This window comes from Castor canadensis, chromosome 14 (assembly GCF_047511655.1).
Source record: "Castor canadensis chromosome 14, mCasCan1.hap1v2, whole genome shotgun sequence".
In the NCBI taxonomy this organism is placed as follows: Eukaryota; Metazoa; Chordata; class Mammalia; order Rodentia; family Castoridae; genus Castor; species Castor canadensis.
The window spans coordinates 68,655,387-68,678,226 of record NC_133399.1 but is presented as its reverse complement, the minus strand read 5'-3'; the positions used below and the strand labels follow the sequence as shown (position 1 = coordinate 68,678,226).

Sequence of the window (22,840 nt, the reverse complement as noted above, 5' to 3'; positions counted from 1 at the left end):
GACATTACAATTCATTAACAACCAGAAGCATGAATGAGCTTCCAGCAATAGTTAATTTGAAATTAAAAGTTACACAAGGCCAGTGTTTGCAGGGCACTAGTGGATTTTCCACAATCTACATGTGGTGGTACACTGAGAAAGTCATGCACAGAGTCAAACATTTCATTTCATCTTTGCCATTTGATGCTCCTTGATTGGAATCATTGTTTCCTATTTTTGTCTAATCACATCTATATTAGGATAAGATGGGCAGGCAAGGGATAGTTTCAGGTATACTCAAGTCATGGATTCTACAGCAAAGATAAGTCCAAAAACAAACATTGTCATCACCATCATCATCATCCCCATGGTGTCATTTAGCATCTAGTGAGTGCTTGCAATATGCCTTGAACTAGGTGCTCTGTGTATAATAGTAACTCATTATTATTATTTTAGTCTCAACAATATTTCATTATTCCCATTATAGAGATGAGGAATGCAAGGCACATAGAATTTAGACAAACTACCCAAATCATCACAAAAAATGATTATTCATCTTGCCTTCACAAAAAAGAAAGATAACAATCTCTGCTCACGCAAAGGCATTTGACATTCAACTAGTTGCTTTGTTTTGCCAATATTACTTCCTTATAAAATTAGGGCAATGATAGTAACTATCTCATCCGGTATTTGTGAATATTACTACTAAAGGAAATAGTGTAAGTAACACAACAAATACGGTTCCTGGTTTCTCTGATAGGCTTAATAAATATACTATATGCTAAATAAGCTTAATATTATATTATTACTATTACCATCAAAAGTTGGTTGTTTCCTAAATATAGAACTGTACCTACTGATTATTTAAAAAGCTCAAATGTATAGGTAAGTAACAAAATAAGATGAAATTATGGATATAAGCATAGAAAACAAAAGTTGATATCAGGGGCATTGACCCCTGGTAGCTGACAGAAGTAGTTAAATTCTCAATGATTTCCTATTCTTGATTTCAGAGAAAGTCATGCTTATGGAATGACTAAACATTCAGTTGCCTGTTGTCACCTTGCTATCTAAGCACCTGTGTTGATGTAGCCATATCTCTTATTTACACTTAGTGATTGCTGTGTCTACTGTTAGAGTGTTCTTAGAAATGATAGCAAAGCTAAAAATAAAAAGGCCACTTACAGCAAAGTACATCTCACTATGATGATGATAAAGCATTATAGCCCATGTCCCTTGTTGAACAGAAATATCTTTCTATAGTGAGGCAAAACCAGATTTCAGTCATACTATTTTGCCATCAAAAAGGAGGGGCAGCCAAAATTCTAACATCAAATTTAACTCTAAGGTATATCCTATTGCGATTCCAACTGATACAAATTCAGAGAAAGAACAATCCTTTGCATTGGTTATCATTAGAAAATGATTTTTCATTAGTGAATTTATTTGTAAAATTCAGCTAAGGCACAGGATAGTTCTAAATACCCTGCATAGGATGGAACACTACTATTGAGAAGGCTACAAACTTTTAAAGAAAAAGAACATGGAAACTCAAAGAAAATACAGGTATCTGGAGACTGCTGCATCCCTGAGGCAATGTAGTCCTTCATGAGTGTGTTAATTCAGGAATCTGTTGGATCTGTTGGAAACCACATATCCCCAGAAATGTCTTGTGATAGCATAAAAAATATCATGAAATATCCCAAGATTGCTTCAAATTACATGAGGATAGCTTAAGAAAACGTTCAGAGAATCTGCAAAACTGGCTCCTTTGTGCTATAAAGTGGGTGGTAAGTCAAACACTGCCAGATCTGGAATCCTCCCTGCAAGAAAATTAGATACTACTCAGGAACCTGGAAGTAAAAATAGGGCACCACTGGAATAATAACTTGCAATTTTGCAATACCCTGCTCTTTTCTGATGAGCAGACTTCCAAGCACATTGAAAGGGTTAATTTTCAAATTTGCCTAATTCTCTATTCTGAGAGCAAAGAATGAGAAAAAGCTTCCCAAATCCAGTGAAAGCTCTGAGATATGCATAAAATTAGGTTATCATTAAAAGAATATTTTAGTATGGGTACCTACTTCTTCACTGTTCTTCTGGAAGCCAAAACTGATAGATGTCGGTTGGATGCATCTCTTGGAAAAAGTAACACACTAGTTATTCTATTTGGTTTGTTATAGTTTATTTTGAAACTTACTGAATTTTTTTTGTAATTTCCAGACAGGTTAAAGCCATGGAAGCTATTTCACACATAATATTTAGTCTGTACTAAGCAATTTACCAATAAAGAATTTTATGTTTTCTACTAACAAGATAAGGCATTCTGAGTAAATTCGAATATTAGGTCAACTATATAAAAATAGGTGGAAATGATTTTGGGAGGGATTAAGACACAGCTTGCAGCTGAAGAAAGAGCTACAAAAAAACTATATGGAGTCAATAAATCATATGGAAATAAATTCTTTATTTTCTTGCAGTGCTGCAGATCAAACCCAGGGCTTTGCATATGCCTGGCAAGTGTTCTGCCACTAAGCCACACCACCAGCTCTAGAGATAAATTCTTATATCCTGTTATTAAAAGTTTCTCTCTCTCACAGCCTAATTCTAGCTTTCTCTAATTTGGATTAGAAAATGTGAACACTTTAAGGGAAAAAGTAAAAACACTATCTTTTACCAAAAGTCAGCAGTCTTGACTAGACTAGGGTTGAACTCAGGGCTTTGCACTTATGTTCTGATTATGTTTGAGATAAGGTCTTGCTTTTTGCCTGGACCAATATGAACCATATCACCTGAGATGACAGGTGTGTGCCACCATGTCCAGCTTTTCCTGTTTAGATGGGCTATTTGCCTGGGCTGGCCTGAAACCACAATTCTCAGCATCCTGCATAGCTAGGATGACAGGCACATTCCACCGTGTCCAGTCATTAGTTGAGACGGGGTCTTACAAACATTTTGCTGAGATTGGTCTGGAACTGCAATTTTCCCAATCTCTGCCTCCTGAATAACTAGGATTATAGGCATGAGCTATCACCATCTGGCAGAAATTCTTTTCAAAATGTATTGCTGTTTTGTTATTTGTTCCTGTAATTACATAAAGGAATTAAGAAAAACCATCTGCCCTAAGTTTTCTGGTGCACACAAGCGTCTTTCCTACGTTGTTTCATTCAGCCATGAAAAGCACTTCTTGTCATTTCATCATTGAGTTGGGTGGCAATGGGCAGGTGCTTCAGTGTGCACAGACTGATTTGTTAGATAAATTGTGCTTTAACAGTTTCACCAAAAAAAGTACCATTTTGATCATCACAACTGTGGTGAAGATTTACTCTGACATTCATTAGTTGAGTGGGCATTTATAGGACTATATTAAGCAGCAATTGTCTATTTCCAGATTGTTAATAACCCTCTTATTCGTCTAATTCAATTCAGTAAGTCTGTGGGAAGCACCTACTGTATACAAACCTGCCTTCCTTAGCATAAGACAAAATAAGATTCTAAATCATGAGCTGGTGTTCAGGTTTCTATCCCACCAATGTGGCCTTGTCTGTAACTTAGAACAAACAAGCCAATATTGAGCTATGCTTTTCTTGGTTCATAAGAGCATATTAGAAAGTACAATCTATGATTAAGTAAAGAATATCTCCTCTTCCTCTCACTGTGACTGAGTACATGCCTCCTTGGTAACTATTTCATATATGCATGCAATATAATATATGAAGTATATAAATATAGATATATATATGTTTAAAGAATATATGCTTTAACAGTAGTAGGAGCAAAACATAACCTAGAAATTTAACATAAGGAAGTAACTAGGAAGAAAGTCTGTAAGGGAGCCCAGACTTAACTCTAGCCATCTAAAGAAAAAGTAGGAAAAGAAAAGAAAGGTGGGGCAAGGCCAGGTGTTGCATGCCTTTATTCATTTGTATCGTGTATGTATAACATATACAATACATATACATATATATGTATGCCACTCACAAGTCAGTCTTATGTTCATTTACTTATAATTACATGCATAAATATATGTGTATGTATTTACCAAAGACAAAACAAGACACCCAATTTTGAAGAGATGAATTAAAAATTTACCACCTTTCCAATTACTCTGAGGTGTCCAGGAAAAGTTTGAGAATGATACAATGGAGAGTTTCTCTCGGCATATGCATTTAGTGACTAAATACTATTTACATACTATTTTACTAATCCTAAACTTACATTCAGATAGCATTAGCTTACCAAGAATTTCTATCATGAATTTCAGGAATTCCCAAGAGGGTTTAGGAAAGAACAGAATCCATAAAAGAAAACACCTAAGAATCCAGTGGAAAGCTGGATTGACAATGGTAATCCAAGATAAATATCCAAAAGGATGTCTTTACTTTCTCAAAACTTGACGATATCTGTGACATTATAAGGGGACTGTGTGGAGAATTGAGAAGGGCAAAAGGAGCAGTTCGGTTCCATCAGATTTTTTGTAGAGAATCTAGAATCATATTTATACATCATCTTAATCTTATAATTATTACCCTAGAGCATGTTAAAATTTAGATTATTATTTAACATTGTTTCTGAAATTCAAAGATAAGGTTTTCTTCTAGAAATAGCTGCTTTTAGCTATTTCTTCTAATATTTGCTTCCAGAGTTGCAAGCATTGTGCTGTAACATTGCATTTTTCCATTGTAGACATTATCCCGTCTACAGAAAATGAGGATTAACTCTCAACAGCTATTCTTCCCATCATTCCTAATCCCACCCTGCACAAAATCCCATGCTCTGAAAATAGTTGTTACATGTTTTGTGGTTAAGTCAGGATTTACTATTTGTATTATTTTGAGTGTATAAAAAAGTGTACAGCTTAGCCAAGTAGTGTACTATGATTTAATTTACTTTCTTGTAAAACTTTTTCCTGTAGTCAATAATTGATTCCTCTAGTTTTCAATGAAACTATTACTAATTCTTCCACCCAAATTATTTGACTTTGCTATAAAATTTCTCTCAATGAACTCATACATATAATCCTTATTTCCTTTTATTTTGTTTTCTTACCGACCTCTCTTGCAGAGAACTTTAGAATTTATGTGAAATGATTGCCCATTTCCTGACAGTAGCCCTGCTACCCCGATTTCATCCTGGAGATTTGATTCGATGGTCATTTGTGTGAAATTCTTGGCTTCCTTGTTGCTGTATCTTTCCTATGTTGTTTTTGTTTTTCTTTTAGGTTAAACTACCTCTCTGGTAGCTTTAGAGAACATGTTAAAGAAAACATAAGGTATCTCATATACTTTCAAGATAGAGAAGCATTCCTATCAGAATTTTGAAGGCATTGTTGGCTATCAGATTATTTCTGCTATTACTTTTGAAAACCCTAATGCCTTTCTCATTCACAGTGCTAAAACACAATTTCTTTTTTTTATAATTAATTAATTAATTTTTCTTCTTTTTTATTGTGCTGGGTAGGAGTACACTGTGGCATTTACAAAAGTTCTTACAATATATCAAGTATATCATACTTGAATTCAACTCCTCCACTATTCTTCTTTATCCCCCCTTCCCACATAGAACAGTTTCAACAAGTATCATTTTTCCATTTACATACATGTGTACACAGTATTTGCACTACAGTCATCACCCATGCCCTTTCCCCATCTCCTCCCCCCTCCCATTGGTACCAGTCCTCCCAGGTGGGACTTGTTCTACCCTCCTGTTCTTTAATTTTGTAAAAGAAAAAAGATGACATTTTTATTTGTTTAAGATAGCTACCCAGGGAGTATCTTTGTGGCATTTCCATGTATATATGTATTATAACCCAAATGGGTTCATCTCCTCTATTTTTCTTCTTTCTACCTTAGTCCCCTTCTTATGGTGATTTCAACAGGTTTGAAGATTTCTATATTCGTTTTTGTATAGAGAGTACATCAACCATTTTCAATATTTTTTGAAATAACATGTTTATTTCATGTATCCTAATAAGGGGGTGAATTCAGGTATGATACATTTGAAAGATCTTTTGTAAATGCCACAGTGTACCCCCACCCAGCACAATAAAGAAAAAAAAAGTTTCATGTTTGCACAATGTAAACTCTCAATATTAAATATTATATTTTTAAATATAAGCTTTTACTGCTCTTTTGTTTAGATGCTGCTTAAGCAATCCATACATTACATATTCACCTTTTTAAATTCCTTATTTTACCTTCCCCCTCTTGTATGTGACCTCCCCTTAGTATGACCTGTTTTTCATAATATTGCTATATTTGTGTTAGGCCTATATTCCACGTATGAAAGAAAACATAAACTTTTGGCCTTCTGAACCTGGCTAACTTCACTTAAGATGATGTTCTCCAGTTCTATCCATTTACCTGCAAACAACAAAATTTCATTCTTCTTCATGGCTGAATAAAACTCCATTGTATATAAGTACCTCATTTTCTTAATCCATTCATCAGTAGTGGGGCATCTTGACTGTTTCCATAGCTTAGCTATTGTGATTATGCTGCAAAAAACATGGGTACTCAGGTGCCTTTATTTTAACCTGATTTATATTCCTTTGGGTATATCATTAGGAGAAGAATTGTTGGATCATATGGTAGTTCTATCTTAGTTTTTTGGGGAGCCTCCATACTGTTTTCCATAGTGGTTGTACTAATTTATATTCCCACCAGCAGTGTATGAGGTTCCTTTTTCTCCTACATCCTTGCCAACATTTGTTGCTGTTTGTGTTCTTGATGATAGCCATTCTAACAAGAGTAAGATGGAATCTTAACATGGAAAACACAATTTCTTGTTTCTCTCTCTGATAACATTTATGATCATTTGCTGCTTATCGCCTATGTTCTGAAATTTCCTAATGACATTTCTTGATGTCTATTTTTCTTCCTTATACTACTTCACATTCCATGGTATCTCTTCAATGTGAAGACTTGACTCATTAGTTCTGGGACATTTTTTGAAAATTTTCTCTCCTCAACTTCCTCTGAAATGCCCTTTACAAATGTGGCTCCCTTCTACCACTATGGACTAATGAGTTTTCAAGTTTAAGTAATTCTTCAAGGTTGCCTCTCCTACCTTTCTCAAAGATGATTGCTAGAATAGAATCTGCAACCAGAAAGAAAAGAATACTTCTTCCAGCCAATAGGAAACTTTATCTAAGTTTCCACTGGATTTGGATTTTGAGGAATCAAAAAATTTACCACAGGAGGACCTCATTCTGGGGTTTCCTCCTCTGTGAATGCCTGCTTAAACATATCCACCATCCCTAACACCACTCAGTATTAAAGAAGAAGGGAATAAGGAAGGAGACAATGGAGGGTAAGAAGTTGATGACTCCCAACTTGGTGTTAAACTTTTTATGGCATTGGTACCTATGAGTGGTATCATAGCAATGAGAGGACTTTCTATTTTTGTTTACATGAATTTCTCCCAGAAAATTGTGGGCCTCAAGAAGAAAGGTAGACTATATTACTTACATTTATATTACTGATGTTTAGCAGTGTCTGTCACACATTGGGTATTTTAAAAATATTGTTTAATAGTGATTATGATCTGACTATTGTCCATTTTATAGCGCCTTGAATTCAGCCACAGGAACTTCATTTCTGCCTTGTTCTCCCAGTCTATAGCATCAAAGTAGCAATTTTTATCAGGCTCTTCTTCTAATTGTCAGGCCAAATTATAAGGGGTGTGCTTATTTCAGAAGCAAGTATAAAATAGAGCATGATCATTTGATACCTTATACAGGTCAATGTTTCTCAAACTAGAATGTCTCCAATTATTGTTTTTATATATAATAATATTCAGCTCTGTTTAATTCAAAATATATACTATGTGCAGTGAAATGCTTGTTAAGCAGTGGTGTTACTAACCCAAAGAATAAATTTGAAGTCAGTTTGTGCCTACACATCCTATGTACTAATATCGCAGAAAGCAACTTTGGACATCCTCTACAATCTCTGCGTGACTAGAAGTACGTACAGTCTCTTGTAATATTAATACCATGGAGTTTGAACACATGCACTTCAGAAGTGAAAAATCCCCCATGGAAACTCACTTCATAAAATCAACACCCTGGAATGACCTATACTTTTCCAGATCCTTCATCCAAATCCTCAGCAGTTGAGCTCATTTTGAATGAGACTGTACAAAAAGGATTAGAAAAGAAATGTTACAGAAATTTAAAAAATAAGTGGTCAGTAGTTTGAAATATAATTTTAAATAAGGCAACCTGGTGAGGAAGTTTTTATAGACTTCTCTGTCTTACAGAATGGATTGTAGTCAATTTGAGCAACTTAGAAAGTGAGGACAGTATGCTTAGATGCAATTGTCAATAATCTAATGTTCCAATGGACTAATATGTTTTTCAGCCTTTAAATCATAAATGTAGATTTAACCATGAATCTTAAAAATCACAATTGAAATAGGAAGTATGCATAAGAAAGTTTGTGGAGATGAATTTTTTTTTAAACACCTTCTAGCTGACCATTAGTTTGGACTGGGTTTTCAAAAATGTAATGATGATGGTCATAATGATAGTTAGAACAAGTTTTGACAGTATTCATTTATAAGAATGATTTGGAAATGTCCAAAAAACCTGGATTAGAAATAAGAACAGAGTTAATGTTTTGTTGATTCTGTGTAATTTTCAGTCTCTCTACAGTTATATTGTCTGAAATTTCTTGAGCTGTCTTCCCTTGTCATGATAGAAATAGTTACCTACTTGTCAAGGTTAAGTGAAATTAGTTAATATTGCTGTAAAGTCCTAAGGCAAAAGTTATTGCACATTCTTTTCCCCAAGGAGTTAGTAAAACTTCATTTCTCCTTAGTAAAAGAAATGTATCCAGAATTCAAGCTCAACTTAATGTAAATGTGGCTTAGGAATGGCACAATAATACCATTTGGCATTTCTTAAGTTAGCCTGCTCATTCTACACTGGATAAAAATAAAGAAAAGAAAGCATCTAAAAGAGAACCACCTCATTACAACCCAAATCTGCCCATGAAAGCAGAAATTTTCTGGCTTGCATCTATGAGTTTTTTCCACTTTCCATAGCCTCCCACACTATAATGACTTATGCATGGAATTCAGAGACTTTATGTTTTCTTTTGAGTGCAAAGTGAATGCTAACATGGAAAATGTGAAGAGTGGCCATTTTCAAAGATGGCCATCGACCTTTGAGAGAATCAAATAGTATACAGAAAGATATTTGGTCAGGATGGGGTACCAAAATTCTAGTATATTCCTTAACTTTTCCAGTCTTTAGAGAATTGGACTATTTACCTTTCAGGGATGTACTTAGTCAGAATAGCTTGACATCTTTGGTGGGGAGTCAGAGTTTTTTGAAATGACCCCAAACCAGTTCAGCAATTAATCTTGCTAATAGCTGAAATCAATAAACCAACCCAGGTTCTGTGCTAGCAAATATTGTGCAGAGTGAAAACTAAGTGTCTGCTCTTTGAAGAGGATTTTTCACTTAACATCCAGTAATTTGGTTTCATTTAGAATGACATTTGGGTTGGTTAACTTTATAAGGTTGAATTTACATGGCTATGACTCATTTCTCTCAAAGAGTTGTGAACAATTCAAGGCAAAATCATGGCTACCTGGATAGCCTTTGTGTTCTGAGCTGCTCTTATGCATAATTTTCTTGTAGATTTAATTTTTATAGCCAAATTCTAACTAAAAGATGCAAACTGAAATCTTTAAAAACAAAGAAATGAGACTTGAGCATTTGAATATTAGTCCTAATTGTCTTATAATGTTCATATCTTCCTTTTGGTCCACTTGAATTCCTGAGTGAGGGATTTAGACTTTATACATACTAAAGGCATGTGTGGAGAAGGGAAGAAAGTAGGACCTCATAATTCCACAGAGACAATGAACTTTTTTGACTATCTGAACCCGGGCCTTAGAACCAAGACCTAGGTTGAATATGAACTCACTTCCCAGGTATATAACTTTGGACAAGTTATATAACATTTTAAGGCTTCAACAATTGCTAACAAGTAATAGCTGTATCTACCCTAAAGCATTGTAAATTGTATGCATTATACTCCTTATCTATGAGTAGTGTACAAACATGAGCTACAGTGGATTATTCCATGTTTACACCTGGGAATCCAGGAACAAATACACGCTGGTCATTTGGGATAGGTATTAGCTCTTTCACACAGTAGTCTATACCCATGCTGTCTATACCACTCAAGTTCTGTATGAACAGTTCCCTAGTGGCCTTTGTTGCAATTTAAACCAAACAGCAAATAGATTTCCTTAATCACTTGTGTTCACAAAAGTAAATCAGGCAAGCATGCTGGACAAAGCAACAAATTTCTTCCAGCGATTTTTATTAAGAATTGCAATCCAAATATTTTCTTAATGGAGTTGTAAATGTCTGATATTTCCATTATTTGTGTCTTTATTCATTAATAGAGCAGCCCAACTGCTTTTAAAAGTATTACTGATAATTTTGACCAGAAATATTAACTGAAAATTTTTCTCTAATATTAGGCTGCTTCTTAGGGAAATAGCACAACTAAAGATATTAAACTGAAGCTTTACAAAATCTCTTTCCTCTGTTTCCATAGCACAGATTAGATGGTCTTTTCTAGAATATATTTTTACTTTGGAAATGTATTTACACATATATGTTTTAAATTTTTAATAGGTGGTGAAATGACAAAGCTCACTCTCTTCTTTGCTCCATGAATTTGAAATAATTTTTCATCAAGTTCCATCTCCTTTAGCCTCATATGGAATGTATCTCTCTCTCTGTTGTTAAACTATGATGACATGTCTGTAGCTATCAGAAAGAGAAGCTGGGAAGAGCATGTGACTCAATGGATGGGACAACCTTTTAATTCTGATGATTATAACACAGCATGTCATCATGGACTCATAACCGACAGCTTGCAGGCAAGTATGGAAAAAGATGCAACTCCAAATGTGGACCGCAAAGAGAAGTGTATTTCACTACCAGACTGCTGTCATGGATCAGAGATGAGAGATTTTCTTGGGAGGCCAATGGGTCACATTTCAAAGGAAGTGGATGAAAATGACAGTCATGAAGGTGATGATCAGTTTCTTTCTCTGGAAGCCAGCACAGAAACACTCGTGCATATTTCTGATGATGATACAGATTCTGATCTATATCTTACAGGTGACAAACAGATTTTAACTACCAATGGGTGTAAAATATCAGGCCAACACAGTGTTGACGAAGCAGGCTCCTTAGCAAAAGCAGTGCCTAGTACGGAAAGTAACCAAGACAGTTATAACTCCTGGGGAAAGGCTGGTGAAGCTAACTTAGCACTGGTGGAAGAAAGTGGGGAAAGAAAAGTTGTTGATACTATAAGTAAAAGCCCGGAGCTTTGTAATGATATAAGCTTAAGTGAAATAGAAGATGTACGCAAAGTGAATACATTTGATTCTTTTAATGTGCAAGACATTGTACCTGAGAAACAGTTGCTTAATTCTGCTGTAATTGCACAACAACGAAGGAAACCTGACTTGCCTAAAGATGAATATGAAGGAAACAGCCACCATGTAATACAAAATGAACTCTTCACTGTTCCTTGTGCAGACAGAGGACCACCATTATTAAAAGCAGATTGTGGAAGCTGCCTTCTGCAGCCTTCTTCCTGCCCCAGTGGAATGTCAGCTGAAAATGGCCTGGAGAAGAGTGGTTTCTCAGAACATCAAAACAAAAGTCTTCCCGAGGTCAAAGCAGAAGGTGGCATGCAGTGTTTATACTTAAAGGACTCTCTGACCACCCAGGAGCTCACAGAGAGCCAAGTCAGATTGCGCAAGAAAAAGGTAAGATGCATACACAGATCATCTGGCTCTGGAAATTTTGTAAATATCCTTCTTTACATTACTTACTATTTTGCTTGAACTAAAAAGATATGTAGATGTTTCTTTTGCTCTGTAATGCAGCTGCATGACCTAAATATGATCTACCTGGTGAGACCATCAAAATATTCAAAAACTGAAACATAATAATAGTTCTGTTTCACTAACGGCTTTTATGATGGCTTAGGAGCATTCTGGAATCATGTTCAAGATTGGATTTGGCATTGCTTTCCTTAGCTGGAATTGAGCAGCCACAGATAGTTCAAGGTCTTTGAAATTATATATAAGGCTTTATGAAGACTAATCTCTAATTTTTGGAAGGAAAAAGACATGATTTCTTTTTATTTGGCATCCCTGATTAAGACAGTTTTCTTTTTCCCTTTGAAAAGTGTATTTGATCGCAATAAGAGTGGCTAAGTCATATGTTAAAAATAACCCCCTTAAATATTTAAAAGCAACAGTATTTACTTCCCCCAAATGTGCTGATACCTTTTGAAATGATACTAACACATTTTACCATCAATAGATATATCATGGTGTCTATTTCTTGCCACAACTGTTCTTTAACTCTTAACCAAAAACAAAAGGCCAATAACTGAAATTAAATTTTTATGCCAAGTCCTCTTTGACTAATTCTGGAAATGCCATGCCCCTGAAAAAGCTTCCAAATAAGAGAACCCAGAACTATACATGAATTTGTGATTTACCTACTGAGCTCTTGATCAAAATTTTAGGATTTTGGAGAACTCCTAAAACTTTTTAAACAATGTAATACTGACATAAATCCAAGTAAAATTCCATATGGCAATTGATGTTGAAGAAACCCTGCAGTTTGATACTTTATACAATAATTAAAACATACTTTCTTGTCCCTCTCTGTATATAATCTTAATCCATAATTGCAATTCTACTAAACACAAAATTAATGTTCTTAGTTCTGTTTAACTTGGGCTATCTACCTATAAGGAGGAAAGAAAAACTCTCCAATCATCTTTGTGGTGAAAAAAAATCTGGTTTCCATAAACTGTGGTTTTGGTAATAAACTATATCAATAATGTGTCATGAGTTAGCTTAAGTGAACTCAAAGACTTCACAGCAAAATCGATGTGCTCAGACTACATGCCCACAGAGCATTCTGTGCTCCTGGCAAACTCTCTCCTCCTTACATAAGTTGTATTAAAATGTTAATGCGCCATGCAGTTGTTATGATTGGAAAGCTCAGGTCACTTTTTCAGAAATTTCCATATATCCTATCAAATCTGTTGGAGGAAATGCAATAATGACATAAGAAAGTATTAACTGACCTATGACATAGCTCCCCTAAAATAAGACAAATCCTGTCCAACTGCCTGCCGGCAGAAACATTAAACATTCCCAAACCATATGCTCACCACTTGGACACTTATATCAATACTAAGAATGTTGGAAAGAATTTACTCTTGGGCACGTCACTATAGCATGGCTGAATTTTGAGAGCTGTAATTATATCTCATTTACAAGTTCTAACTCTATTCTATTTTAAGCATTTCGTCATTCTGAAGTGTTGTGGCATTGTCTGGTGGAATATTTACTTTGCCTCTACAATCCATTTGGGTGTCTTGGAATGAGCAGATTATAGCAAAAGTTTAGGTTCAAAATTTACAAAGTATGGTTATGGGAAAAGTGCTTATAACTAAAATGTGTAGGAAGTTTTGTTTTATTCACTATTGAATGAGTGTTAAGATATCTTTGAATTGGTAATCAGCTATTTTAAAACATTACCAAAAAATGTCACATGTTCATTAAAAGGACATGCACAGAGATACTCGTTGTATTGTATGTTACTGAAAACAGGAAATATCTTAAATTTTGATTAATAAATTATTTAATTATTTATTATATAAAATGCTATGCAGCTGTTAAAAAGATTTAGTGAGATCCATGTGTCCTTTGAAAGATGTTCATGATAACGTATCTGGAAACAACAGTGACAAACCAGTATGCATAACATATCTAAGCTTCATATGAAGAAATATATATACACATACAGAAATTAATAAAGCTCTAGATAGAAGAATAAACATTTCTATATGTCTGAATAAGACAATGCAAAATCCTGCCTAAATACACAAAATTAGCAGCAGTTACTTTGAATGAGTGCAATTAAAAGGGTAAAAGGCAGAAATTTTTATCCTATATAGTTTTTATAAAAGGTAATAGAATTGTGGATGAAATGCATACAATAAAGTACAAAAAAAGAAATATTTTCAGGAACATAAATATTTGAAGCATTTTCTGCATATACAAACAATCCTTTATATGGATTCTTGTTGTTAATTTTATGACATGAAAGCAAGTATCTTTAAAGTTTTTCAAAATGCCAATACCTATTGCAATCAAATACTTGCTTTCTAATGTCTATGAAACTATTTTAAAGGAGATAAGTCTTTTTGAGGGACACACAAGCCTCATTTTAATATCTACAGCACATTAGGTGTCAGAAATTGGGAGGTGTTTGCCTAATTATCTGCATCGTTTAAACTATTTGGCAGCCATGGTGAAACTGCGAGATGAGAACTCGTGAAGGTAAAATGGGTTATAAGCAAATGTAATTCTAGTTAAAAGAACTTTAACCAACTTGTTACCTGAAGGTCCTGTCAGTCAACCAAATTCTTCATCGAATTTCTGAGCATGGATTTCTCTTGTCATGATAGAATCAAGGTTCTAACACTTGAAAAAAGAATCTAAAACAGAGTTATAACTTATGAGGCACACTGGATGTGGTGGGACATGCCTGTAGTGTCAGCTGGAGAGCTGAGGCAGGAAGATTGTGAGTTCCATGCCAACCTGGGCTACAAAGCAAGGTCCTGTCTCAAAAAAGCCAGAAGAAAGAAGAGTGATCCTCTGAATGTATTGAAATAGTGCTCTAGAGACACTGCTCTATGTTACTACACATTGCCATTCCTTGAAACCCATAAATTTTGATAGGAACTCAATGTTTTTGCATGACTTTTTAATGGTGTCCAGTGATATTTCTGACCAGCCAGGGTAGCCATACGTATATGTACTAAGTGTCTAAATTAGAGAGGACTGCATCTTTAGTATGTCTAAGCACTGACCGTTTGAGCTAATAATTTCCTTAAATATGACTAAGCAGGTCATGAAATGGAAGTCACTAAAATCAAAGGAAAACCAAATGGATAATGAAAAGACTTTAGTGAGTGAGTCATATAGTCATGTGGTATGCGATGAGTACATTCAGATGGCCTTGGCTGCATCCCTGGGTTGAGACAGCTGGTTAAAGAAAATTCTCACAGACAGATTCCAAAGAATTCTGGAGGAGGGAGACAGTCTAAGAAGTGGTCTCTTTAAACCAAAAGAGATGTGAAGATGGAAAATATGTAGGAAAAGACTTGAGGTTACACTTTAAAAAAAAAAGAGCTAGTGTATTTATCATTGATAGTGGTTTACTAATTAAAGAGAGTCCAAAATTCAGTCATCTATAAGGACTATTTCTTTAAATATTCTCCAAATTTTTAAACAACCACAGTAATTATATAAATGTACAAACATATTTTATTTGCACACATAAGAAAGACAAGGAATAAGCCATATTACAAAGCAAAATAAACTCAAAAAATATATTGCAAAATAATATGAACTTTAAGAAGACACCTAATTCTGCATTCCAGTAAAACCCTCACATTGCTACAGTAAATTAAACAAATTTTAGAATCTGATTTTTTCACTCTGTATTAGTTGTAGACTTTGACTTCACTGCAGTCACTGAAAGACAGCATTATAGTGGCTTAAACAACCAATTTCTCTCTCACACACTTAATACTTGTGCATAAGCAGTCCTAGACCAATATGTTTTCTAAATTCCAGGCTCATTTAATCTAACTGCTCTCTTCTCTTGAGCCATCATCATATTCAGGCCAGAGCGAAGGGTAACCACACCCCTGTGTACAGGTAGCACCCAGAAGATGCATACTATTTTCCCCCCAAATTTCATGGGTTAGAACTTAGTTGTATGGACACTCCTAACAACATGAGAGCTGAGAACTAGAGTCTGCGTTATGGGCAAGCATTATTTATATTGAGGGATAACATAAACATTTGAGGAATAACACCTAACAATTATATTCCACGATTTTATGGCATGTTGTGAACAGAATAATTGCATACAAGTTCTGTAATATTCCATCTAAATACTTAGTACCTTTCTACATTAGAAAACTATTGCCAGACACTGGTGGCTCACACCTGTAATCCTAGCTACTCAGGAGACAGAGATCTGGAAGGTTGCAGTTCCAAGCCAGCCCAGGCAAATAGTTTGTGAGAGCCTATCTCCAAAAATCCTTCACAAAAATAGGGCTGGTGGAGTGGTTCAACGTGAAGGCCCTGTATTCAACCCCAGTACAGCAAAAAGAAAGAAAGAAAACTGTTCTACATATTAAAGTAATATATGACCAAATACTTCACTATCTCTTATAGAAAAACAAACCAGAAGCAAAGAATTATACTATACTAACTGTACTTTCAGTGTCTGGAAGATATATATTGATTAGCCAAGACTCATTAAAAAATCAAATATTGTCTACTTACCCTATCTTTAAAATAGGCATCACTGTCTTAAGCACTTAAGTGGCTCAAGTGCTTGAGTGCCTGCCTAGCATATGTGAAGCTCTGAGTTCAAACCCTAGTACCACCAAAAAAATAAAATATGCATAAATTTGGTAAAAGCACATCTGTCCTGCAAATGGCACTTTCTTCTATGTCTCCTGAATGTCTACATGGGAGCCTTGTAACAAGGAAAGGGTAACTTTGACCAATAGGTAACATAAAGAAGATAGTAAATTATGCAAAACATGAAATAGCATAAAGTGGGAGGCTGGCTAGAAGAATACAAGTGAAAAAGAAAAATTGACTAAGAAATAAGACCCCAAAAGATGGTTAAACCAAGGTCCAAACATGTCACTAGACATGTTGAATGAAATCAAGAGGTAGAGGAAGAATTAAAGTTTGTGAATAAATCTTGTATCATTTGACAGAGGGAAAGAATGTAATGCATTGGAGGTATATGCAGCTCTGCTAATAAATTCATAATAACAATATTATTTAATAATAAGGTCAGAATGGCTTTAAAGACACATGTCTATAGAGCAGATTGTATTTCATAAGTTCTCTTGATTCTAAGCTTTGTCCCCCTAAGTCAAGAATTTAGGCTTGGCAATGGGAAGTAGTTACTAGGTAGAAAATTGGGTGTAGATGGATGGCTTATTCCTGTGACAATTCATTTGGTTTTGTGTCCCAGGTGAAGCTAAAAACTTTTCATAAGTAGTTTATTTTGTGTTACTTATCATGCAAAATTTTAAAAATGATTTCATGTCCACTTAAAACTGGTTTTTGCCTTATAAACAACTAGAAAGTCAAAAGCTTATTTAATTGCAGATAATTGGGGCTCAAATATTCTTCCTCATCACAAATATAATTCTCCTAAAAACTAACTAGAGATGACTACTGATAACACTTAATCATGTGGTAAAGGAAAGCACTGGATATAGTGCTGTGAGAAATCGAGCAGTAATAGATACTGAGTTCTTTCTTTCTTTTTCTTTTTTTCTTTCTTTCTCTTTCTTCCTGCCTTTCTTCCTTCCTTCCTTCCTTCCTTTCTTTGGAAGTGCTGGGGAGACCATTTTCAATATCCAAGGTTCTATGTATTTGGCACACCAGCATGAGTCAGACAACAGAAACACTCATGTTGTAAAGCATATAGTTGCTAAAATCCCTCTTGACATCTCAAATAAGGCTTTTGTTTGGCCAACATATAAAGCTCACATTGAAAAGAGGAAAGAGCAATGAGCAAGAGGGAGAGGAGATAGAAAACAAAAAAAAGACAGAAAAAGGAAACAGAGGAAGGAAAAAAGAAAGAGTAAGAGACAGAAGGATAAACTAGAATTAGATACCAAAAGAAGCATTGTTCAATTGCAAGGAAAAAACCATGCAAGTCTTTGACAAAAAGGTAATTTATAGCAGGCTGCAATCAAATTCTGTTTCAATGTGATGATGTGGTGTTCTCCAGCAAAAGTACAACCAGGAAATAAAGAACATGAATTTGACTCCAAAGAGTACAGAACAGGTAATGGTAAATAATTGCTGCCATTTTATAGGCCAGATTCATGGATGACTAGAGCCAGCCCTCATTGGCTTATCTCTACCATGGAAAGAGTGAAGCCCTGATAAACTTATATTCAAGCTACTCAAGTGGTTTCTCTTTGAGGAGAACTTCCCCACTTTCCTTACCCATTACTTGCTTCATTCTCTCTACACCCATAGATAACTTATTCATAAAGGAGAATATATTTATATATATTCCTCTTGAAATTCCTATGTATAATGAACAACAAATTCATTGCTTAATTTACTTTATTTCACCATTGCTAAGTAAAACATAAGTTCATGAGGACAGTTTTTCAATCACGTCTTCAGTCTCCAGTCCAATGTATAGAACCAGTTCATAAATTTTTGACTGAATGATTCTCCTTACCATGATAAAGGATTTATCTTTCAGAAAATAATATCAATTGTGAAGAGCTAATCTATAAGGATGCTGAAGAAACTACCTCATATTTACAAAATAACTGACTACATAGCTTATTCTTTAAGCTTTTCTCTCTTTGCTCTTCCTATGAGTTCCACTCTAAAACATAGCGTGAAGAAAGAAGAGGGAGAAAGGATTCCTGTAAAATCTGATTCTCTGAGTCAACCTTGAAGTTTATTATTACACTTGGCTACAAAATAACTAATTATTTGTAACTAATTAGTTATAGGACAATCTGTGAATCATAAATGTTATTTATAACATACTCATTTGCCTCCAGAAAGGAGTGACCAAGGATGGGTATGGAGAAGGAAGATGGTAGAATATCCATTCACATTTATTTTGTCCTTTAATTTTGTGTTTTACAATATGTATGATACAGTAGTAGAATATTTATGTGATACAGTGCATAAGTACGTAAAATACTTATGCTCAAAGACAAGTGCATAATTAAAACTGTTAGGAGGCCACTGGTCTAGAAATTCTATAGCTTCTCTGATTAGTGTCACTTTGAGGAATTTGAGGATAGAATGAAAGGAAAAATAAGAAGAATAGTGTAAAAGATTGAAAGAAGATAACTAAGGGCAACTTTTTTAGAGACTATCAGACAATAGTAAATTTATTTTTAATTTCTATTATGAATACTACATAAATAGGAAGATTTACTGCCAAGCTCCTTTTAGGCAATGTGTGTGTGCTTTGTGCGGGGTGTGTGTGTGTGTACTCTGAATGAAAGCAATTAGATCTAAATGTTTCCTGTTCTAGATATTGAAAAAAAGCAGCTATGGTGTGTAATGGTTCTCTGATCCAATCAGTGATTTGAACCAAAATTGCAAATTTACACTAGTTATTAACAAGATCATTAATAAGTTCATATTAACTCAACATCAGCTTTTATTAGACCAAGAATTAAAACACTTTTATAATGTTATTTCAAATAATGAATGGGTATTTCAGAGGCAATTTCACTTTACAGGCTATGGTAATAGTGAAACCTATTTAGTTCTTCCTCATAGATTTCTGTTACTGTAAACCAAGACCAATTTATTAATCTTTTAATACCAACAGAATCATCATGGCTTTTGGCTGCTTCCTTGGAAGAAGTGCCAATATCCACAAAAGTTGGAATAACTCTCACAACCTGTGTAGCAGAGCCCCGCCCATATTATCTGGGCACCAGACACAATGGTGCCAACAGGATCTGTTTGTTTTCTGGCTCATGTTCTTAGAAATAACATACTTATCCTTTTGCTGCCAACAAGATCTCTAACCCACAGATAACTTCCTAGCTGTAAAGAAAATTATGGTGCTATTTTAGAGATAACCTCACAGTTTTCTAAGGAAATCTAAGCAAATAGGAAAGTACACTTTTACTCTTTTTTCAGTTCTATTTCTACATTGACCTAGGAATAAAACTAGTGATTAATGAACCTCTTCAGTTTTTAGGTTCCATTTCTTGAGCCAGTGAAACTTCAAAAGGGTTGGCTGCATTTTATGTACATTGAAAATTAACCCAGAAGTCTTAAAAATGTTGAAATAGCATCACTATTTGGTCTAGAAAATGAATAGCTTGGTCTGAGCTTTATTTTCTTGCCAAAAGAGTAAGCTGTGATGAAGGAAAGAGTCCAACCCAAATTGGGGGATGTGATTTAACCTTTGTGAGCCACACATGTCTTCAAAAAATGGAGAGAAAAGTCTCTACTTACCAAGAGTGTTGAGAACATTAAATTAGCCAGAAGAAATGTGATTAAATATTGATACAGTACAGAACTAAAATAATCTAAGTTTTTTAACCAAAATTTGGAGCAAGTATCTGACAAGCATATAACTGAAGAATTGCAAGATTATTGTACTTTAGAATAATTCATACTCTAGTGGAATTTATATTTGCAGCCTATCTCTTCAGCCAGCTGGAAATTTCTGAAGTGCTATATGGCCCACAGTAAGCTTCCACTGAGTCCTCACTGTAGAGCTATGCACAAGCACCGTAATTAAGACAAGGACTCTGATACTCAACTGCCTGGCTTTCAACCCTGCTTCTCTCATTACAGATTTGTGATTTTGTACTTTATTTCATCATTCTGTGCTTTGGTTCTTCATACTTATAATGGGATTCCTTACTCAACTGTTACGATTATATAAATAAATCATTAAAGCTGTACCTGAAAAACACCATATGATTTAGCTATTATTAATATCAGTAATAAGTTTTTGTTTGTTTTATTTAATTGCAGTGGTTATAGATTTTATAGTAAGTTGAACTGTCTAGGAAAAATTGTGGGAGAAAACAAAATTTGAGATACTTTATAAAATAAGTTCACACATGTGGACACCTTGGCTCTCTAATTTTGTCATTATACAGTACAACCTGGAGTATGAATTCATTAACTAAGTTAAGAACTTTCTCTTTTCCAGGCACTTTGTGAGGTGTGGTATACAATGTAAATGGCATGAAATGTATATGATATGAAAAAATATTCATATGCCCATCATCAGTAAAGGCAACATAACACACAAATAACCATCTTTAATATTAAGTTAAACCATAATGTTAATAATCAATAGTAATAGTATAACCTAATATTACTAATATAATATTTTGAAGTACTAATACAATACTATCAAGGTTCATTCTAATTCAATGTAGAAAGTATTGAGATCTCTGGTGATAGGATTAGGAAAGGGTCCCCTTCCAGACAAGAAGGTCAGAGAATGTTTCTCTCAAGTGGTACCCAAGCTGACCTTTAAAATGTGTACTTTGAATTTTGCACATGTGGAAATGAAGGAAAAGAACCTCTGCTTATTTTAACTGTTCCCGAGAAATTTAATTTTTTTAAGTACATGGACTTAAAGTTTAAGAAGTAAATAAGTAAACACTTCACAAGCACTATTATGTAGACAGACACTTTTAAATGTTAAGGTTTTTTTTTTTTAGCAAATCATTCATGGTGCTATAAAAATCAAAAAAGGATGGTAGTGTTCATATGCCATCCTCTAGCTTAGGTAAAGCAGTTTTCTTTTTTTTAAACTTAGATTTTTTAAAGCAAGGATTTATTTTAGTGTGACAGAGAAAAGGAAGAAATAATTCCTGCTCCCCTTGCTGGAAATGAGAGAAAAGACCTAAATTTAAAATTTTTAACTAAGTGATTAAGAGCTTGCTTCATTTAAAAAAATTGCCTAGATTTTATGATACTAATGAATACTAAAAAGGATTCTGTCTTTAAAGCCACCTAAATTTGCCTAGTATTGATTAGTAAGCAGAAAAGTGAAGTGAATGTGGAAAGTTGTTTGATAATGAAAACATTATCAAGAGACTTCTTAACACAATGGTTCAACCACAAAAGGATGATGCTTTGAGATAGTCATGACCCTCACTGAAACATAAAAGTCATGCATGGAATGTTACTGTTTCTTATAATCATGGATGATTGCAAAAAGGAGAGTTAAAGCATGAAAAGTAAAAACCCAAGAGACTGATTCCTTATTTGCCAAAAGTACAATTCTGATTACCATGCTTCATGTTGCATTCACATATTGGATTAATATATAATTGGAAATTTTCTTTTATGTTTTAGAAGAGGCACCCAAAGATTCCTTAGTAAGAGTGAAACAGACTAACAAATACCTAATGAAAGGTAAATTTCAATTTCCATCTTACAATGAATAAGGACAATTTTTAATTGTAATAACAGAATATGGGTTCTCACAGGCCCTATGAGTGACATGAAGCCCTGATAGGTGACCATGTGTCCAGAGGACAATAATTAACAGCTGCACTCTTCATCTTCTGTTGTTAAGGACAAACACTGAGTGGGAAAATTAGTGCTGAAGTTCAGTGTGTTGGATAAGAGCCTTAGTTTTCAACCTTATTATTTAAACTTTACTTAGATTAAATGCTAATATATGCTGCAGAATTCATTTATGAATTTCTAAATGATTTAAACTTTTTCTTAAGGGAATTGTGAAGTTTATGAAGATCAAACTTGTAGCAGGAATACTGAGGATAAAAAATTATTTAACAAAATATTACACATAAAAATGTATATTCAATACCTGTAATAAGCAAACACAAATCTGAGATTCAACATTTGGCTTCTTGCAAAACCATAGTCATTTATGAAACTTGGGGGAGAGGAGGTGACAAAACACAAGTATGAAGTGGGCACCAACACAGAGACAACACTAGCAAGTAGGCAAATTGTGGTCTGCTCTCGTATGTTTCTAAATGATGTGAAAAGATAACAGGTTCACCTTTGAGGCCTGTAGACTGTTTCCTTCCCCACCCCCCCCACCCCCACCTTCACCCCCAAGGCACAGGCAACTGGGAGGCTGAGTCAGAATGGCTGACCAGTGCCCAAACGAAGAAATGAACAGCCTAGCTCTTGTGTGCAGAGTAGTTATTTCTCACACTATGTATTTACTGCTGTGTAGATG

At 34.6% G+C, this 22,840-nt stretch overlaps 1 protein-coding gene across 7 annotated transcripts in view; it reads left to right on the top strand.

The window, feature by feature from the left end:
* Window positions 1-22,840, top strand: part of Dlc1 (DLC1 Rho GTPase activating protein) — a 359,328-nt gene that overhangs the window by 4,798 nt on the left and 331,690 nt on the right. For all 7 annotated transcript variants that reach the window (XM_074054724.1, XM_074054723.1, XM_020167594.2 and 4 more), the window contains exon 2: window positions 10,640-11,787. In XM_074054724.1, coding sequence (XP_073910825.1) covers window positions 10,765-11,787 — 1,023 coding nt within the window. In that variant the 5' untranslated portion in view covers window positions 10,640-10,764. The remainder of the gene's footprint in view (window positions 1-10,639; window positions 11,788-22,840) is intronic.